Source organism: Caloenas nicobarica, chromosome Z (genome assembly GCF_036013445.1).
Source record: "Caloenas nicobarica isolate bCalNic1 chromosome Z, bCalNic1.hap1, whole genome shotgun sequence".
NCBI lineage: Eukaryota > Metazoa > Chordata > Aves > Columbiformes > Columbidae > Caloenas > Caloenas nicobarica.
Genome location: NC_088284.1, coordinates 42527907 through 42545477, shown reverse-complemented (window position 1 = coordinate 42545477; position 17571 = coordinate 42527907). Strand labels below are relative to the sequence as shown.

The window sequence follows — 17571 nt, the reverse complement described above, 5'->3', positions numbered from 1 at the left end:
CCCCTGGACTCCCTCCAGTAATTCTGTAACATTGCTGTAACTGTACCTGCAGTCCAGCCTCTTTTGCATGAAGCAATTACACAGAAATTTTAAATGCAAATAAAGTGCCAAATTTGTCCTTAAGTAAACAAAGCATGTGAAGACTGTATTTAAGGTAAAATTTTGAAGAAATATTCCAATTTTTTTCCAAAGGTTCCTTTTTAATTTCAGTTTCACAATCCTGTTATAAATATGGATACAGCACTATTAAGACTGTTTGGTCTGGAAAAGAGACAGCTTAGGGAGGATCTCATAATTGCAGACAAGTATCTGGACAGTGGGTGCAAAGAGGGCAGAGCCAGAATTTTTCAGTTGTGCCCAGTGACAGGACAAGAGGCAATGGGCACAGACTCAAACACAAGGGATTGGTCCTGAAGATCAGGAAACACTTTTTCACTGTGAAGGTGACTAAGCACTGGCACAGGTTACCCAGAGCACTGGTGAAATCTTCTTCCTTGGAGATCTTCAGAGGCCCTCTGGACATGGTCCTGGGCACACAGCTCCAGGTAGCCCTGCTAGAATAGGGGAGATGGACCACATGATCTTCAGAGGTCCCTTCCAACCCCAGTCTTTGTGTGATTTTGTGTAAGCACTGATACAGTGAGCTAGCATACTTGAACATATTAGGTTGGTACAAAAGCAATTGTGGTTTTGGACTGTGAATTTTAAATCATTATAACTAGACTCAAATACAACTTTATTAATCAAAATAGGTACCATTACAATCAACACCTTTTGCCGACAAGAAATAAGTTTGTTTATTCCTGTAGTGTAAACATCCGTGCTTTGGGACTTGAACTCTCAGAAAGCATTTTCTGCATCCTGCTGGTTGTGGAAGTGTTTTCCCATGCAAAAAGTTGTCAAGATGCTTCAAGAAGTGGTAGCCGGTTGGCAAGAAATCAGGTGATATAGCAGATGACGCAAAACTTCATTGCCAAATTCATTCAACTTTTGAAGCGTTAGTTGTGTGATGTGCAGTCAGGGGGTGTTGTGGAAAAAAGAATCGGGCCCTTTCTGTTGACCAATGCTGGCTGCAGGCGTTGCAGTTTTCGGTGCATCTCATCAGTTTCCTGAGCATCCTTCTCAGATAGAATGGATTCGGTGGGATTCAGAAAGCTATAGTGGATCAGACCAGCAGCAGACCCCCAGCAGTGACCATGACCTTATTTTAGTGCAAGTTTGGCTTTGGGAAGTGCTTTGGAGGTTCTTCTCAGTCCAGCCACTGAGCTGGTCATCACCAGTTGTTGTATAAAATCCACTTTTTGTCACGCATCACAATCCGAACAAGAAACGGTTCATCGTTGTTGCGTAGAAGACGACAACACTTCAAAACAACAATTTCTTTGACTTTCAGTCAGCTCACGCGGTACTCACTGATTGAGCTTTTTCACCTTTCCAATTTGCTTCAAATGCCAAATGACCGTAGAATGGTCAACGTTGAGTTCTTTGGCAACTTCTTGTGTAGTTGTAGGAGGATCAGCTTCAATGATTGCTCTCAACTGGCTATTGTCAACTTCCACTGGCCGGCCACTACACTCATCTTCAAAGCTCTCATCTCCTTTGCAAAACTTCTTGAACCACCACTGCACTGTATGCTCGTTACCAGTTCCTGGGCCAAATGTGTTCTTGATGTCGCAAGTTGTCTCCACTGCTTTACAACCCATTTTGAACTCCAATAAGAAAATCGTTCGAATTTGCTTTTTGTCTAACATCATTTTCATAGTCTAAAATAAATATAAACAGCAAGTAATAAGTCAGTAGCAAGAAAACAAAGCAAGAAAAGCACATTAAAATTATGCATAACGTAACCACATTTAAGAATGTATTCCAACATCAAACAGCAAATTTCAACAATGCAAAAACTGCAATTACTTTTGCACCAACCTAGTAACTTTAAGGCAGAAGAGAAAAATCTACAAAAATCTTAGCACAAGAGCTAGAGGAGACAACCAAACCCACTGAGGTGCTTGTTAAGTGTTCCAGCTAGATGGTGTACATAAAAAAAAAAAACCAAACACAAACCTGCAGACATATTGTTAGTCCCTGCAAATTCAGCTTATAAAACACAGCTTTAACTTCTGTAACATTGCTTTGGCCTTGAATTTGAGTCTTTGCCCATTTTCTTAGATGGCAGCTCAAAACCATGTGCTAGCACAGATAAAATGCCCTGTGAGATGGGACAATGTGGTGATTAATCAGTTCCATAACTCAGTGTGCAGGAACCCCTTTCATTTGCTCATCTTTCAAATTCCAGTAAATTCGAATTAACATTTTAACATTATATATGTAATGCAGTGGAGTTTGCCTTTATTAAATTATCAATTGCTTTTAGAAGCCTTTATGCATAGAGCTTTGGGGTGAATATAACGAGGTTTTCAATCAAGGTGAATGTGTAATTGGTCAAGGCTAGCACTGAGTAACAGTATTCTAGGGACTTGCTCTGTGTTTCAGTCCTATTAAACTCAGCTGTGGTATCCCATGCAGTTCAGAAAATATTTTCCTGTTTTAATCTTCCATGGAATTAAGCTTCCAGATCTGTAGTCTTTCCATCACCACTCATCAGTAGCTTGTGAATACACTTGCAAACATGAAAATGGCTGCAGTCACTATAGACAACAGTATGGTACAGCTTAACTATTGAAGCCCAGCTGGCAACCATTTATTCAGTATCTTATCAACCAAAGGGACACAGCTGCTACTAAAAAGTTGCCATGCAGCAACTCCCTGAAACTTAGTAAATTTTAATCTGCATCTGCAGCCCTCTTCAAACTACCTGGAGCAACCTTCCAGCTTGTACACAAAAGGTATTAAAGCAATTCTGTTACACACTAGTTAAGCTACTGTATCTTTGATAAAAATAGTGAAACAATGCATGAGTCTGAACAGACTATTCTTACAAGATAGACAGCTAAGGTAAGTCTTACCAGAGAAAGGCTAGAATACAGCCTCTGTGAATGCTGTGTGAAACTGGAGAGCCAAGGAAGCAGCTGAGCAGAGATATTCTGGATCAGTTTCTTTCAAATTCAACCACCTTGGCAGACAGAGCTCCAAGCCAGTAGGTGATCAGCAGTAAGAGCAAGTCCTCCTTTCTCTTGCTCGCCATATCTCCAGTCCACCATGCTGGTGGGAGAAAGTGTCTGCAGGAGTCAGTAAGGACAAGGACACAGTTCAAACCCACCCAAACAGCTTCTGCACAACAGATGAAGCCAGCACTGAATACATGGCAGAACAGAATATGCAGCAGAATATCAAAGGCTTTAACTACTCGGTGCTTTGTACTGTATTTCTAGCCTGAGATCTGCAGCTGGAATGACAGCAGAATACTACACAGAACTGCTTACCTGAAGAAGGCAGTATCCTCAGTTCCCCTAGAAGGAAGATAAGCTCCTTAACAAGCCTGCTGCTCCCATTTCCTAGAGCTTCAGTGTGATAAATTGGATAGGGAAGCAGTTTTCAAACTAAGGCTCTGACAAGCTTTAAGAAAGCTTGTAGAGACAAACAGGACAGCCTCCCAGAGACCAGGTGCATTGCCGGGTGGTCAGTCACCACTAGCAATTAAGAGACAGTCAGTTCAAACACCCCATGTCGAAAGGGAGCAGGAAACCTTAATTCATCCAAAATCAACACATTTCTGTTTAACAGATCTTTAATATCAATAATGTTGGAAGTGACATCTCAGTACACAATAGCACAGAGACTACAGTTTCAGAGGTTCTCCCATTTCAGACATGCAAAGGAAGCATAAGGAAGTACATGCAATCAAACAATGATCAGCTCTAGATACATCATGAGGTTTGGTCCCAAAAAATTCAAACAATCCAGTTACTGCAAACATAGTTTCTCTGAGTAAGGTTAAGATATTGCATTTGTAATGTTTCCATTGTGCTTTCCTTCAGCGAACAAGTGGAGCCTGCTTGAGTGAGATGAGGACTGAACGCATGCGGGACACATCTTTTGCCTGCTTACTAGACTTGGGATTAAAGTCACAGAGCTGAGCCACACGTTCCCACTCAGTGCCCGGAAAAATGTCTTCTGCATCATTCACAAAGGCTTCTTCAGCTGCCCTAAAAGCAATGCAATGGACCTTGCATTAATGCCCAACATATAAGGCACTCCTTTCTTCTTAACAGGATGCAGTTTCAGCATGTTTCATAGAAATGTGACCTTACAGCTGCTTGTGGACATTATGGTTACTTAAGCTCCCACTGCCCCAACCCTGGAGATGAAAATAGGTTGCAAGCAGTATGCTATGCACAAGCAGTGCAGAGGATTACTGTGTAAAATGTTGGAATACAGGTGTTTGGTTTTAACAATAGTTATTGAGTCACCACACAAGTTGCCAAGAAGTAGTCCTGTGTAGGCATTTTATTTATGGAGAAATGCCAAAGTCTTAACTAGTTAAGCCTCTGCCACTTGATAGCTTATATTGGACACTCGGCAACTGGAAATTTACAACTCCCTGCAAACACATCTTAGAACAGATTCCATTTGAGGATTTAAATCAGCCCCAAGGCCTACAGGCCATCATAAAACTATCAACTGATGATTCCCAATGCTGGGAAGTGACATCTCAGTTAAGACGCGTGTAGTTAAGCAGCATGAATCAAAAGGAATTTAAGTCATGAATCCCATGCTTGTGGGTGCTATAGACTGAAGTACATCTTGGCTGAGAAGATGACTTGTCTGAGGTCAGCTCACAGAATAAACACATTTCCCCTGCTCTCACCCTAAGGAGGCTTTTGTACATTATGTACAAGTTAGTGCCAGTGTCTTCTCAGCTGTATCATTTTGGCATTGCTATGCTGCCAACCGCATTGCTTCAATGTGGGGCTAACACTCCAGCATCTAGTTTACATGAACTGTGGAGCCCTGGTAGCTGCCCAAGTACAGAAGCAGTGAGCATCCAGAGATCAGACCAAATCCATTTAGTCCAACAAGCAGTACAGAAAAAGCAGCAAAGATGACTCTCCCATGAGGGTTCAGCACTGTTCACAGGGATGATAAGGTTACAGACACCACTGAAGACAAGGGTCACTACAACACTGATATTTTATGTGACATGACACTTTTAAGGAGCAGTGAAGGGTTTTTTTACTTAACTGTTCTAGGCTGTAGCAAGGATGATTTATGTTTGTGCTTAAAGGTGAAGAGAAAAGAAACAAGGAGAGAAAGTTTAAGTCATATATAGAAAATGAGAATGAGTTTAATGCAGATGATCAACTAGTTGAACATGCACTAGTAGCTTAGCCAACACTCAGGAAACAGGCTGCTAATTTTAGTCTGCAGTACTTATACTGCACATTTGCATTGGATATATGAAGATAAGGATGTTATTAGAAAAATCTGTTAAAATCAACTCCAGAAGACTTCAGAAAAGTCAAACACCACCTGTAAATCCATCATTTCACAAGTCTTGGTTTACATCCACCTACAGTTAGGTAATTAATTTCACACTGGGCCTTCAATTTTAATGCACTCAAAGCCACACTTTGGCTCACCAATACACCTTCTAAAGGTGTCACCCTAGAATCTGTGACATGGCCATCTTTCAATTCAAGTCTACAAATTAAGGGAAGAAATGAAAATACATGAACAAGCCAACGAACATTGTAAACCTTCCAGACCATGAAAACTAGCATAGTCATTAGTCCTTGAAAGTCATGGCTGTATTCTCATTGATCCATTAGGCTGGCAAAATGTCTATACAGAGCTGCTCTTAAATGTTCTCTCAGTGGCTAATGATAACTTTCCAATACCACCTTCTTGTATTTTTCATCTGTTCTCTAATGGCATCCTATTTCTATATGCACGTATCTCTTCTACCCTGATTTATGGCAGGTGATGCTTTTCTATCTTCTTTGGCTTGCAGAGCTTTATATGCAAGCATTGCTTGAATATTTTTCTGATTATATAGGCAAATGAACACAGAGCAGGAGCTCAGTGCCTATTACAGAGAATGCAGAGCTAAACATGGTGCTTCTCTGTGGAAGTGACTAGGACTAAATAGATCACCCCTGTGAGACTGCAGACATTAACCCAGATAGTCAGTAAAGTATCTTGCTAAGCAGTGTTCACCGGCCTGGAAACAACTGTAAACCCCTACATCTAGAGACCGCTGAAGTCACTACCAAAATTCCAGTGGTATGCATACTACCTGACTTCATCTGAAAATGCTGGATGTCATGCAGTGTATGGGATCCTTATAGGAAAACCACGAATTTTGAGATCAGAGTCAGTCCAAAATGTAAAGGCTATTTACTTATACTAGTTTATACTGTCCTGAGATATTCAGAAGTCACCTGCAGACATCCAGCACTACTTCTGATCATCTTTATTACCTAGTTGACTAGCAAACAGAATTAGTAGTTAAGCAACATACACATAACCAATCACGTCAGCGAAGGGTTGTTTGTAGAAAGCTTCGTCTGCCACCCTAGGTAGCAAGTAGTCCAACAGGCAAGCAAGCAGGCAGGAGAAAAGAGATAAAGATGAGAAGTAGGGAACACATCTGAAAGGAGTTCAACAAGCACATTAACCTTGTATTATCTAGACTTACTGTGACAGAAAAGTACCTACCATACGGAATGTATCAATTAAGCCACTGACTCAGAGGGGCAACACAAAAGCTCTGCTACACCCTACAAGTTGGGACCAGCTAGTTTTAGAACTCAGGGCCCAGTGTTCGCACTAGGCTACTTCCAGTGGACAGAAACTGCCATTAGGAGAGAGATCTCACCAGGCTGATGAGAATGCCAAACACCCCTTCTGTGCAACACTTGTTAAATGGACCCGGCTCCAGAATGTATATCAAACAGTGGCCACAATAAAGCTATCAATGAGCTCTGGCCACCAGCTGGAAAGAGTGCCAATACTGTTTCCCTTTCTTGGCCCAACCAAAGGACTGTGCCTCAGTGAATGGAAGTGTCAAATCTGCAATTCTGTAGAAAGTGTAGGCCTCCTTTCTTCCTTTAAAAATAGAAAGAGCCTACCTAGGACTCTACTTACTCAAGACAAACCTGCTGGCCATTTTGATAATAGAAATGGTGTTCCAAAGAAAAAAAAAAGAAAAAAAAAAAAAAAAATCACGAACCCACCAACGAACAGGTCATATTGGAGTCTGTGGATTCCCAAAGTATAAAGCAACCCTGATAATTACCTGGACAGAATGACGCTGGCAACTCGAGGCCAGAAGTAGAGATCTAAGTGGTATTAAGTCAGTACTATAGCATTTACCATCACATAGCTTGAAGTCAAAATTCCACAGGGAAACTCTAAGATAGTATAAGACCTTACTAAACTAGCAGCCAAGTCATTAGTTTCTGCCATAAATTAGACAATTCAAACCCAACATAGAACAGCCAGCATTTAGATCTTCACTAGCAGAACTGGGTCAGGTTATTTCTCAAACTACTTCAAAAGTAGCAGCCAAAGGTTTTAAGATATCTAATAAAATAACTTGGAACAAAAACTAGAAGGCCACTTCCATGTGTTCTAAAGACAGCAAATTAGATGGCTAGTTTCAAGGCAGGTAATTACAGTCCCCAAAGACTTGTGCAGCTAGAAGCATGCAAACTATGGGTAGATTAAAACTTTTCTGGCCATGTTCGAACTTTGTGTTTTAAGGAATCTTCAGTAATTTTGGTTGACTACCTTAATGCCTTCTCTTGCTATTCTTGGGCATTTAATCTAGAGTCTAAGAAAACTTTAAAAGATAGTCTACCACTGGAGACCCATTTCTCAGTAGGAGAGGTTACTTTAATGAGCTGAAGGACTAGTGCCTTAGGACACACTAGAAGTATTCTAATGTTTCTCTCCTATTACTTTCATATCCAGTACCATAACTCTTCAAATGGCTGGAGAAACCTTACCTGTTGCTGGCTTTTGTTTTCTGGAGCTTTTCATCTTGCCTTGCATACCATTCCTCCAACTCCTTTATTGCTTTTTCTTTCCATTCTGCTTCCTGCTTTCGTGAGTTAGCATCTGAAGATTTAAGAATTTATCTGTCAGTCATGTTTGTTTCAGCTGGATCTTGCTAACATTTCATCTGATGGCTCAGGGTGCACTCTAGTGCAGACAGTTGCTTGATCTACTCAGATGTTTATGAGCTTTCCTGATTTACGCCACAAGAACTCTAAATACCATCAACATTCAGAGGATTAGCTAAACAGAATGCCTGCACTGCATAGCTGCAACAGTCCACTTCAGTTTAGGATAGGCATTTGCAGACTAATTCAGATTCAGTAAGTCTGTTGGCCTGCAAATTGTTCAAAACCAGAACTGACCACCTTGCTATGTTAGTGCTAGAACAAAGCTCAGTAAACCCTCTGTGCTCAGACAAAGTGAGGGACCCTGGCACTAAGCATGCTTTTACACCCAGCCTACAGTCCTGAACAAGCTCATCTGCTATAACTAGCCCAGAAGTAGGCACCAGGCTCAGCTCTATCCAGAATCACATTGTACAGAAGGTTCTAGCCTAACAATTTCCAGGAAAGCCTCCTCTCTAGAATAAGTAGAAAGCATACCAGTTTGTAGGCTCTTAGAAGCTGTCCACAGGGAAGTATCACTGCATTTGATAAGTGTATTTAGCTTAGTTACTAGTCTGTTACTTAACTTAGCTATTAGATTAACATTCATGTGACAACAGATGGCCTCAGCAATTACAAAATGAGCAATCTTTATCCTTTGAAAAAAGTGCTGACAGCTGCAGTATTTATTCACTCTTTTCTGCTGATAAAGCTGCTCATTTTCTTGTTAGCTTATTTGTAAGTAAAGGGCAAGCCACATGAATACTCTAAGGTTCAGAGAGGCATTTGTTTTCTTACTCCTATACCAGTACCAAGTCTGCTTACTGAAAGCCTCATCCAGACTTGCTGCTTAAACTCAAGCAGCATGTTAGATTTTCAAGAGCCGGAAGCCATGGTTGAGAATTCTGCTGCTTAAGAAGCTGCCACCGAGTTACTCACAAGCAAGAACACTAATGCAAACACTCTCCTTACCAAGTTGCTCCAGGCGCTCCTTTTGCTCCTCCCTCCACTTACGAATACTCTCTGGTTCTGACTGCAGTCGATCTACTTGGGATATGGCAGCATAGGAGTCTTTTGGACCATTACTCTCCTTAAAGTGAAGGAAAAATAATGTAATATTTCAGATAATTCCCTGCAAGCTACACAAAATTAGACTCTACTTGAACTGAGCACATAACACATTTATCTGATGTTATACCACATTGCCACCATTAACATGAAAAAGTTCTTGCCACAAATTACAGCAGGATTGAAGCAAATTAATACAGAACTGCCTCTAGCAATCACGAAACAAACACGAATTCAAGTTGACTGGAAAGTCAAACTGTGCCAGAGGTTACACCTGAAGAAAGAAGACAATGCCTAGCATTTCACTATGCAGTTGTAGGCCTAGAGATCCTCTAGTTCATTTCACCTTAAATATTTGCTGTGAAAGTAATTTTTAGTTTTATTACGATTTTCTGCATAGGAGTTTAAAACATTACCTACAATCTATCTGTCTACTTCAGAGACATTTGCGAACTTAATTGATATTGAAAGCAAATATCCTTTAAAGATATTACAGGATTTGGATTGCTGTATGCAGCTTAGAACGAGGCATTTCAACATTTAAGCATCACCACAGTGATGCCAGCATACTTTTTACCAAACAATAGCTCAAAAACTTGCAATGAATAGGGCTATCATTAATACACCAGATTTGCAGAGCTAATGAACATTGTGCTGTTTGGCACAGAATATACTCCAAGGTCAACAACTTTAATTGGTTCACACTACTGTAAACAGACTTAAGAGATACCTCTCCTGATAGTACCAGATGGACTGCAGCTAATGAAAGATCTGGCTGCATTTTGTCCCTCAATGAAGGAATAAAGCAAAGAGAAGGAGCTAGGCTGGTACAACAGCACCAGGCTTCACATTCAATCCAAAACAAAATAAAGTGGCCAGTTGCAGAGCCAAACTAGTTACAGGTTTCTAAATCAGAAGTTACATATAACCAATTAAGTTTTTCTTCCTCATGAAGAGGAAGCTCTATCAACCAAAGCAGCTGGTCACTTAGAACTGCAAACACAAAATCAAGATATTTCACTTACTTTCTGCTGTATAAGGAAGCACAAAGGGCCAGGAAGATACAGTTTTCCCATCAATTTCACAGCAATGGTGAGGATATACAAACCGTTGGCAGCAGTGAAAGCTGGTTTTGTCTCCACAAAGCTCAGTGTTCACTCAAAACTCTGTGGAGAAGTAGCTCATATGCTGCCCCCTTCCCAAGTATTAATTTAATCAGAGCTATCTAGCCAACTCTGATATCAAGCAATGACAATGCCTTAGCCAAACCTGTGTGAAATTCAGTTACACCAGAGACTGCATTAGCATGCCTCATTCCTCCCTGACACTAATAAAGCAAGTATCTCCTCCTTTTGTTGTTACCATAGCTGACTAACATGCTTTCATACTATGACTGAGCTATTTAGCCAGCCACTTAATTTCATGCAACTTTGTCACTAAAAAGTATATGATGTTTTCAGTCAGCTCCTTGCACAAGAAATCTTGGTAAGACAACCAGGATGCATGAATTATTCTTAAAGAATAAGCAATTCAGAAAAATCTGCTTTAAACGAGGCAGTCAGAGTTTGCTTTCAGCTTGTTAGCCAATGTCAAGTCAACATTAAGTCATACAACATTAAGCCTGTCAGTCTACTTACAGCGGTTATGTCCTATTAAGCCATAATTCAAAATGAATTGCTGCTTTAAGTTGCCTCTAAGTTCAGAGGAGGGGCATATAATAAGAACATTAACAGCATTATGAGATGACCTATCAGACTAGAAGTTCCTCTTCAGAGATGAGATAAAAGTACATCGGAGACAAGAAGTGGGAAGTATTAACCTAAATTAAGGTAAGTTCTCAGAGTAGAACAGCACATTCTAAGTACAGAATACTTCTGTCTTACCTGATGGACATTTCCATTAACCTCTCCATCAACAGCACCTGTAAAGAAGTGACTGTGGTTTAGCCGTTTGAAAAAAGACAAAAAAGCCAGATTTACTGATAACAGTAACTTGTATGGAAAGCCTTACTAGGGTATCTAAGGTGGGAGCTATGCAAATAAGTGTTACTTAGTACTCTGCAGGGTCACTTCCTTATCTTTGCACTTTTCTGTATAGGCACAAGCAACCAAGTGTGCCATTACTCTGCAGAACCAGTAACACAAGACCATTTCTTCATCATGCTTCAAACTACATAAACAGAAGAGCTGATACTGCTGAGAAGCTGCCACAGACAATGTTGTAAAGTTACTCCCATTACTCCTCCCTGTCTTAGAAGCTGACTACTGGACAACTGTTTGGAAGTTAAGAAGTGCACCACTGTTTTAGTCTCTATTTGGAAGTTCAACAATCCTGCAGCCAACACTTAGTAATTCTTACCCTAGTTTGGTTACCTCCTTATTCCTAATCAGCTCAAAAGACACTGCTAACATTCCTAGCAAAGCCACCTTTCTGCCACCTTCTGTGAATACATGTTTGATACCTTCTTACTTCAGCTGCGGCATTATTCCCTGTGAGGCGACACTGGTAGTACAGCCTCAGGAACAGAATCAGCTAGAAATCTTTGCTTCAGAACCCAAAAAATTCATCTTATTAAAACACAGCCATAGGGAACCTATGTCAGTTGTGACACAAATGTTTCAGTTTGTGAAACTATTTACATCTCCAGACTACATAACACACACGAATATTTTCAATGACTGCTTAATCTCAGCAAGGCATCTCTCTGGAACAATGCTACGTAACATCTGCCTGCATGATCTAACAAATTATTTTACTACCTTTGTCTCACCCTTAATGCTACTGTGGATAAACTTATCACACAGAAGTCTTTCCACCATGTTACTACACTCTTCAATGGAAGAAGGGGCTGTACCAAAGTCATCCAGTAGTAAGCAGAAAGTTCTTTCGCACTACCTTCTTAAATGAGATAGCTAATAAAGCTAAAACTAAGAGCATTACGCTGCTGTGTCCTCTATTCCTCTAGTGTTAATGGCACATAGGAAGCTCTTCATACTCCCCTATCAGGAAACTAGGCAAGTATTATTAAGTCCTTATCCCTGAGCCCTGAATAGCAATCATTAATTGTATTAGGTAGAAGACTATAGAGTCATCAGTTCAAACACAGTAGTTAAGCTGGAAGATACTAGTCTCCAAGAACACAGTTACTAGCTTCAGTAGGGTAAGACTCAAGTTGACAACAACTAGCTTTTCAGTTGTGAGAACCCAGTATTTTATAACTAGAAAGTATCTGAAAGATGGTAGTTACTCTGCCCGATTGCTACTCCTCTGCAAGTTACAAGAGCCAAAAAAAACTGGTTTGAGAGGCATGTAAAGCTAACAGCATCTGTCCACTTCACAGTAGCTACCCTGTCCATCACTTAACATCAACCCTCAAAGCAGATTTGTAAGCATCACTGCACATACACTGACTTCACCAGTTACAGCTACAGTTACAGTGCTACTAAATAGTTAAGACGACTAAAACCCACAAAGAAAACATGCTTACATTTCATTCTCATACAATTTAAGCCCATCTGCACTGCAGACACATGCTGCAGCTGTTCACCTCATTTTGATATGGATGCAATTAAAGCTAAGTCAGGGTCTATAACTCATATTGACATCAACATCTTGAATAAGTCAGCTGCCCACTCTGCCTACTTTGGAAGGGCAGAGAGCAATTCACACATTCAGACAATCAAACTGGAGACACATTTATTGCTACAACACCCAAGAGAGGTTAGCCTTTAAATATATGTAGTTGTCTTCTCCAGAAGGAAGACAGTTCATGAGAGATTCCATTGGAAGCACTGACTCACCAGCTAGGTGAGAGGGCTAATAAGTCTTAAAGATTCTTCTAAGAACTGTGATTATACAATTAAGTTTTCTTGTTACATCAACAAACATTCATTAAGGTCTTCAGAACTCAGGCTGGTAGTCTGCTGAGGTAAAAGGAAAAACATCATTGCTGAGGGTTGCAGCAGAGATAACACAGACATGTGTCTTAGGGCTGCTTTCCTTCTGCATAGAAACAGTCACTAACAGGCACAGAACTATGTGTTTCCAGAGGGCACCCAGGTCAGAAACACTAAAAATATTAAAACAAACTTCTCACCTGTTTTGAGCTCCCTAGAACTTGTGATTAAGATGCAGAGTCAGCTTGCTGACTGAGCATACTACAAACAGAAGAAGAAATGGCACTGTACCAGCATGCTGTCATATGCCAATATAAGTATGCTAAGTGGAACAAGACCAATACTCAAACATTCATTTCTCTCTCTGTATTTGTATAGCTCAGTATGAAGTCGAGAAAAATTCACTGCTTGCCGCCTTCATATCAGTAATCAATGCTACTTGTGTATCAGATGTATTTGTCCATGGAAACATGTTATTTCATACCTGACTTTCCACAGAAAAAGCCCAAATACTGTCAACAGCTATTATCATTTTTCCATCAGCCATGAACAATGAGAGCTCTCTACTTGCTTCAGAGTCCACCCAATTCTATCACAGTCTTGCATCTTGAAGCTCCTGAAGTTAACACTGCACATTTAGAACTATTCTAGTTAGTAATGATCCATAGTCCTTGACATTTGCTTCTGAACTTAAGATAAAGCTTTATTTCTATGGACACTGTTGCAAAAAACATGTCCAAACATCTACAGTTCTGTAACACATGCTAACAGTAGTGTAATAATGAGTTTCCATACAGCAACCCAGATACTTTTGAGAGTCTGAAAGAGTTTGGAGAGAATAAGCCATATCAGTTACCTTGCATTCACAGGACAGAAACAACAGGGCTGGGTAGCTTGAAGATAAATACCGTAACAGTTTTGTCACTTCAGTCCTACAAGTCAACAATGAAGGCAACTGAAGGCAACTACTTGCGTTAACACTGGACTCAGTAATACCTGGCATAAAAGGTTTGCTTAGTCTTGTTTACGAGCCTGTCTGAAATCTCTCGATGCAGAAGACAATGGCTATCAGAACAGAGGCAGAGCTTTGCTGAGATAGGTCTTATAATACAAGTCCAACCATCTATGAGTTCCTAATACACACATTAGTTCCTCCTGCAGTCTTCCTATCCCGTTATGCTTTGGACAATAACCTCAGACAGAAAAAATGAACCTCAATATGTCCATACATAAAAGTATTCTTATGAGCTACTTTCAGCATCTCTTTTAAACAATAAGTACTCTACTTCTTCATTGTTACTTTGAGTGAACTAGTAGCTATAGTTAAAAGATACAGAAGAACATAACCAAGTTTAATATATTCTGGCATAAGGTTAAATAACTTCACCACTCAAGGCCTAGTTTACCATCCTTTTTCTTCTGAGCACAGATCATGTCCTCCATAAGAGGATGAGAAAGAAGAATCTTCTCTGAAGTTTGTTTAGATAGTTATGCAAGTTATGCAAGAAAATGAGGAACAGTTTTTCTACAGCACTCCCTTTTTGCTGAAGCAGTGATTACACTTCATCTTTCAAGGGAAATAAGATTAGCTTTCACACGCACAGGAAGCTTGAACAGGATAGCTATTTAAATAATAAGTAGCCTACTGGCTCAGGCCGGTATTCCAACCCTGACCATGGCAACATGAAGTGATACTGAGTAAGACAGATGAGCTTGACAACATTCTGCCACTCACCCCATATTCCCCCAGTATCTACCATTACTACGATTAACAGAAATATACACTAATAATAGTTTCTGTATTGATATTAACAGTTCATGGAGCTCACTACTGTCCATGTACTTGTCTAATTTTTTTTTAGAGGCTGCAATTTAAAAACTGTTATATGAAACACGATGTTTCTTACAAGTGTATTTCAAGAAGTTGGTGATTGCTTCTCACAACATTTGAAGTTATCTTCAAACTTCAGCTGAGAGCTGCCTGAGTGGTGACTTTTGGCCCAATATTTATAAAGAAAATTTGTCCAACAGACCTGTAAATAAGGAGTTCAAAAAGGTCACTGTTAAAAAAAGTAAATCCACAAATCTCTGATCACAATGCTTAAGGATTTATTTAAGAATTTTTATTATTTCAAAAAGAAATCTGCATTCACCTATTTAACTTAATAACAAAACAGTTTAACAAACTCATATGTACTAGAGACTAGAGTTTTCTGATATTTGTTAGGATACTGATCAGATGATTAAAAAAAATCTCAAACACAAATGGCAACAGAAGTCATTAGTTCATTTGTCACCAGGCCTGAACCAGTACATTTTGCACAGCTGTACTTCACTCTATTTAACAAGGAGGGAGTGAGTACAGGCTCTGACAGTCAACAAATGGACATTCTGTTAAACAACTGGACGACCAAGAGTCCACAAACAATCTCCTAAGCCTATTCAACAGGCCAGAGCATAGATGCAACACCAGTGCACACAAGAAAGCAAGATCACATACAAATCACACCTAGACTTCCCAAATCCTTAAATCACATTATCATATTCATTATTTTATGACCCTCTTTCTAAAGAAAGTTCTCCAATAACAGTTTTACATTCCGTGACAAGTGAATTTACATGACTTGAGAAAAAAACTCTTGAAAATCAGCTTAAGAACTACTTTTACCTATCAGGCCAATCTAGAAGTATTTAACAAGTTCACTTTTTGAGAATGAATCACTCTGCAATAGCCACATTGCACACATGTAGAGAAGGTAGGATCTAGTTCCTTCTAGCACCCTGTCAGAACAGCTGATGTCAGAACTTTCTCCAAAGAAATTAGTCCTCAAACAGCTAATTTAGTGTTTCAGAGTCTGTTTAGAATGTAAAGACAATATAAGGAATAATGCTTGTCTGAAGCTTCTAAAAGTAAGAGGGGAAGCGTCCACTGTGTCTGTTTCTGCAGTATACACGGAACACGGAAGTCAAGTTATGCCTGATATCAAAACAGGATAGTGTTCTGATAATTATTATCTTCATGTTCTAGTCATTGAGCAAGTCACTCCCCTGTAAACACCCTTTCAACAAGATGTAGCCCATATGTCTTAAACTTCACAAATGAGCTGACTCTAAGGGCTGCTCTACCACTAAGTAAGCACTGGAAGCAGGAGGTCTCCATTACTCAGATGGGCTCTATTCAAAGAGATACTGTGAACCTGCATCCTCATACAAAAGACATGCCAGTAATTTCAGAAACCAAGTTGTAAAATGAAGACTAAATTCCAAAGAGGCTCCAATGAACTGGGGAGCAAAGTTATTCAACTTAGTCTGAAGAAGAGTGGCATCTTTCCGAAGTGTGAAAAGAATGTCACATGAGAGCAAATATGCTCCTATGTACCCAAGTACAAGGAAAGTCTTCCAAGAGCGTTGAAACATCAGTTAAGCACAGCATCATCCTACATTCACGACTGCTTTCCACTTAAACTTCAGATAAAAAACCTAAACCTTTCGTAAGCAGAAGTTTTCATTCAGGGCTGCTTTAGCTACCATTAGACTAACAGAAAACACACCAACCCCTAGTTTCCAACATATGTAGCCACTCTCCTCTGAACACAGTGTTCTCCAGTGTCAGTTTTCTCACATTCAGTACAAAGGTTACCAAGGAAGAAAGGCTAAAGGCTTAGTAAAATTAAACATTAGCTCAACTGCTAGCATACTTTAAGACTAAGATCACTGCTTCTGAAGACAGAAACACAAGTGGCAGAACACAACATATAGACTTATCCTTCTTTCAGTGGATCTTCATCTCAGGCAGGCTGACGGATTAGAGGAGATCAGAGCTCCTCAGCAGTGTTCTCTACCGACTATACTTCAGCAAGCCTGGGCACCCAAGAGTCTTTAGGCACCATAAACTATGAACGCCACCCCATCTGAGAGGGCATGGTGTGAACTTAGACAGAGCACACCCAGGACGACCAAGACAGCACACCATGGCCCAGATCTAATCCTGGGACCATTTCCGGACAGCCTGGCCCCGCTCACCGGTGGCATGTGCTCGGGCAGAAAGCTGAGGCGAGAGACCCACCGGCACCGCCTCGTCCCGGTAACAGGCCCTCCGAGAGAAATGGGAAGCTGCGAAGCGCCGCCAGACCGGGATCCCTCTCCTTCCCGCCCCGCCCGCTGGGCACCGCGCCTCCCTCCGCGGTACCCCCCCCGCCACGGGGAGAGGCGGCAGAGTGGGGCCTGCCCTGCCCTCCCTCCGCGCGTACCCAGGCCGAGGCCATCCGGATCCTGCATCGCCGCAAGCACTTCGCTGCCCTCCAGGATGCCCACGTCGTTCTCGATACCCGCAATCTCGTTCTCCTGCTGCGCCAGAAAAGCGGCGGCAGGATCCTCCTCGGCGCCGTCCAGCATCCCGTTATCGCCGCCAGACAGTGGCTGCTGCTGAGTAAGGAAGACCTCCTGGTCAGCCATTGAGGCGAGACACAGCGCACTCACTCAGCCGCGAGCGCTTGCCGCTTCCGCACCTGCGCCTAGGCCGGAAATTAGCGACAAGAGGAGGG

At 40.9% G+C, this 17571-nt stretch overlaps 1 protein-coding gene across 5 annotated transcripts; it reads right to left on the bottom strand.

Moving 5' to 3' along the window:
- Positions 1 to 781: 781 nt before the first annotated feature.
- Positions 782 to 17537, bottom strand: CLTA (clathrin light chain A). Of its 5 annotated transcripts, none has more exons than XR_010607820.1 (6): positions 17278 to 17537; positions 11015 to 11052; positions 9036 to 9153; positions 7908 to 8019; positions 2964 to 3176; positions 782 to 1763 (listed from the first exon to the last, which is right to left on the bottom strand). XR_010607820.1 is itself a non-coding variant. In XM_065656159.1 (6 exons), the coding sequence occupies exons 1-6, from the start codon at positions 17480 to 17482 to the stop codon at positions 3932 to 3934; spliced, it is 681 nt and encodes a 226-aa protein (XP_065512231.1). In that variant the 5' UTR covers positions 17483 to 17537; the 3' UTR covers positions 3705 to 3931. The 5 variants fall into 5 exon arrangements, 4 of the variants coding, with proteins under 4 accessions (XP_065512231.1, XP_065512232.1, XP_065512234.1 ...); XM_065656159.1 differs by lacking the exons at positions 782 to 1763; positions 2964 to 3176 and adding exons at positions 3705 to 4103; positions 5140 to 5175; XM_065656160.1 differs by lacking the exons at positions 782 to 1763; positions 2964 to 3176 and adding an exon at positions 3705 to 4103.
- Between the last annotated feature and the right edge of the window lie 34 nt (positions 17538 to 17571).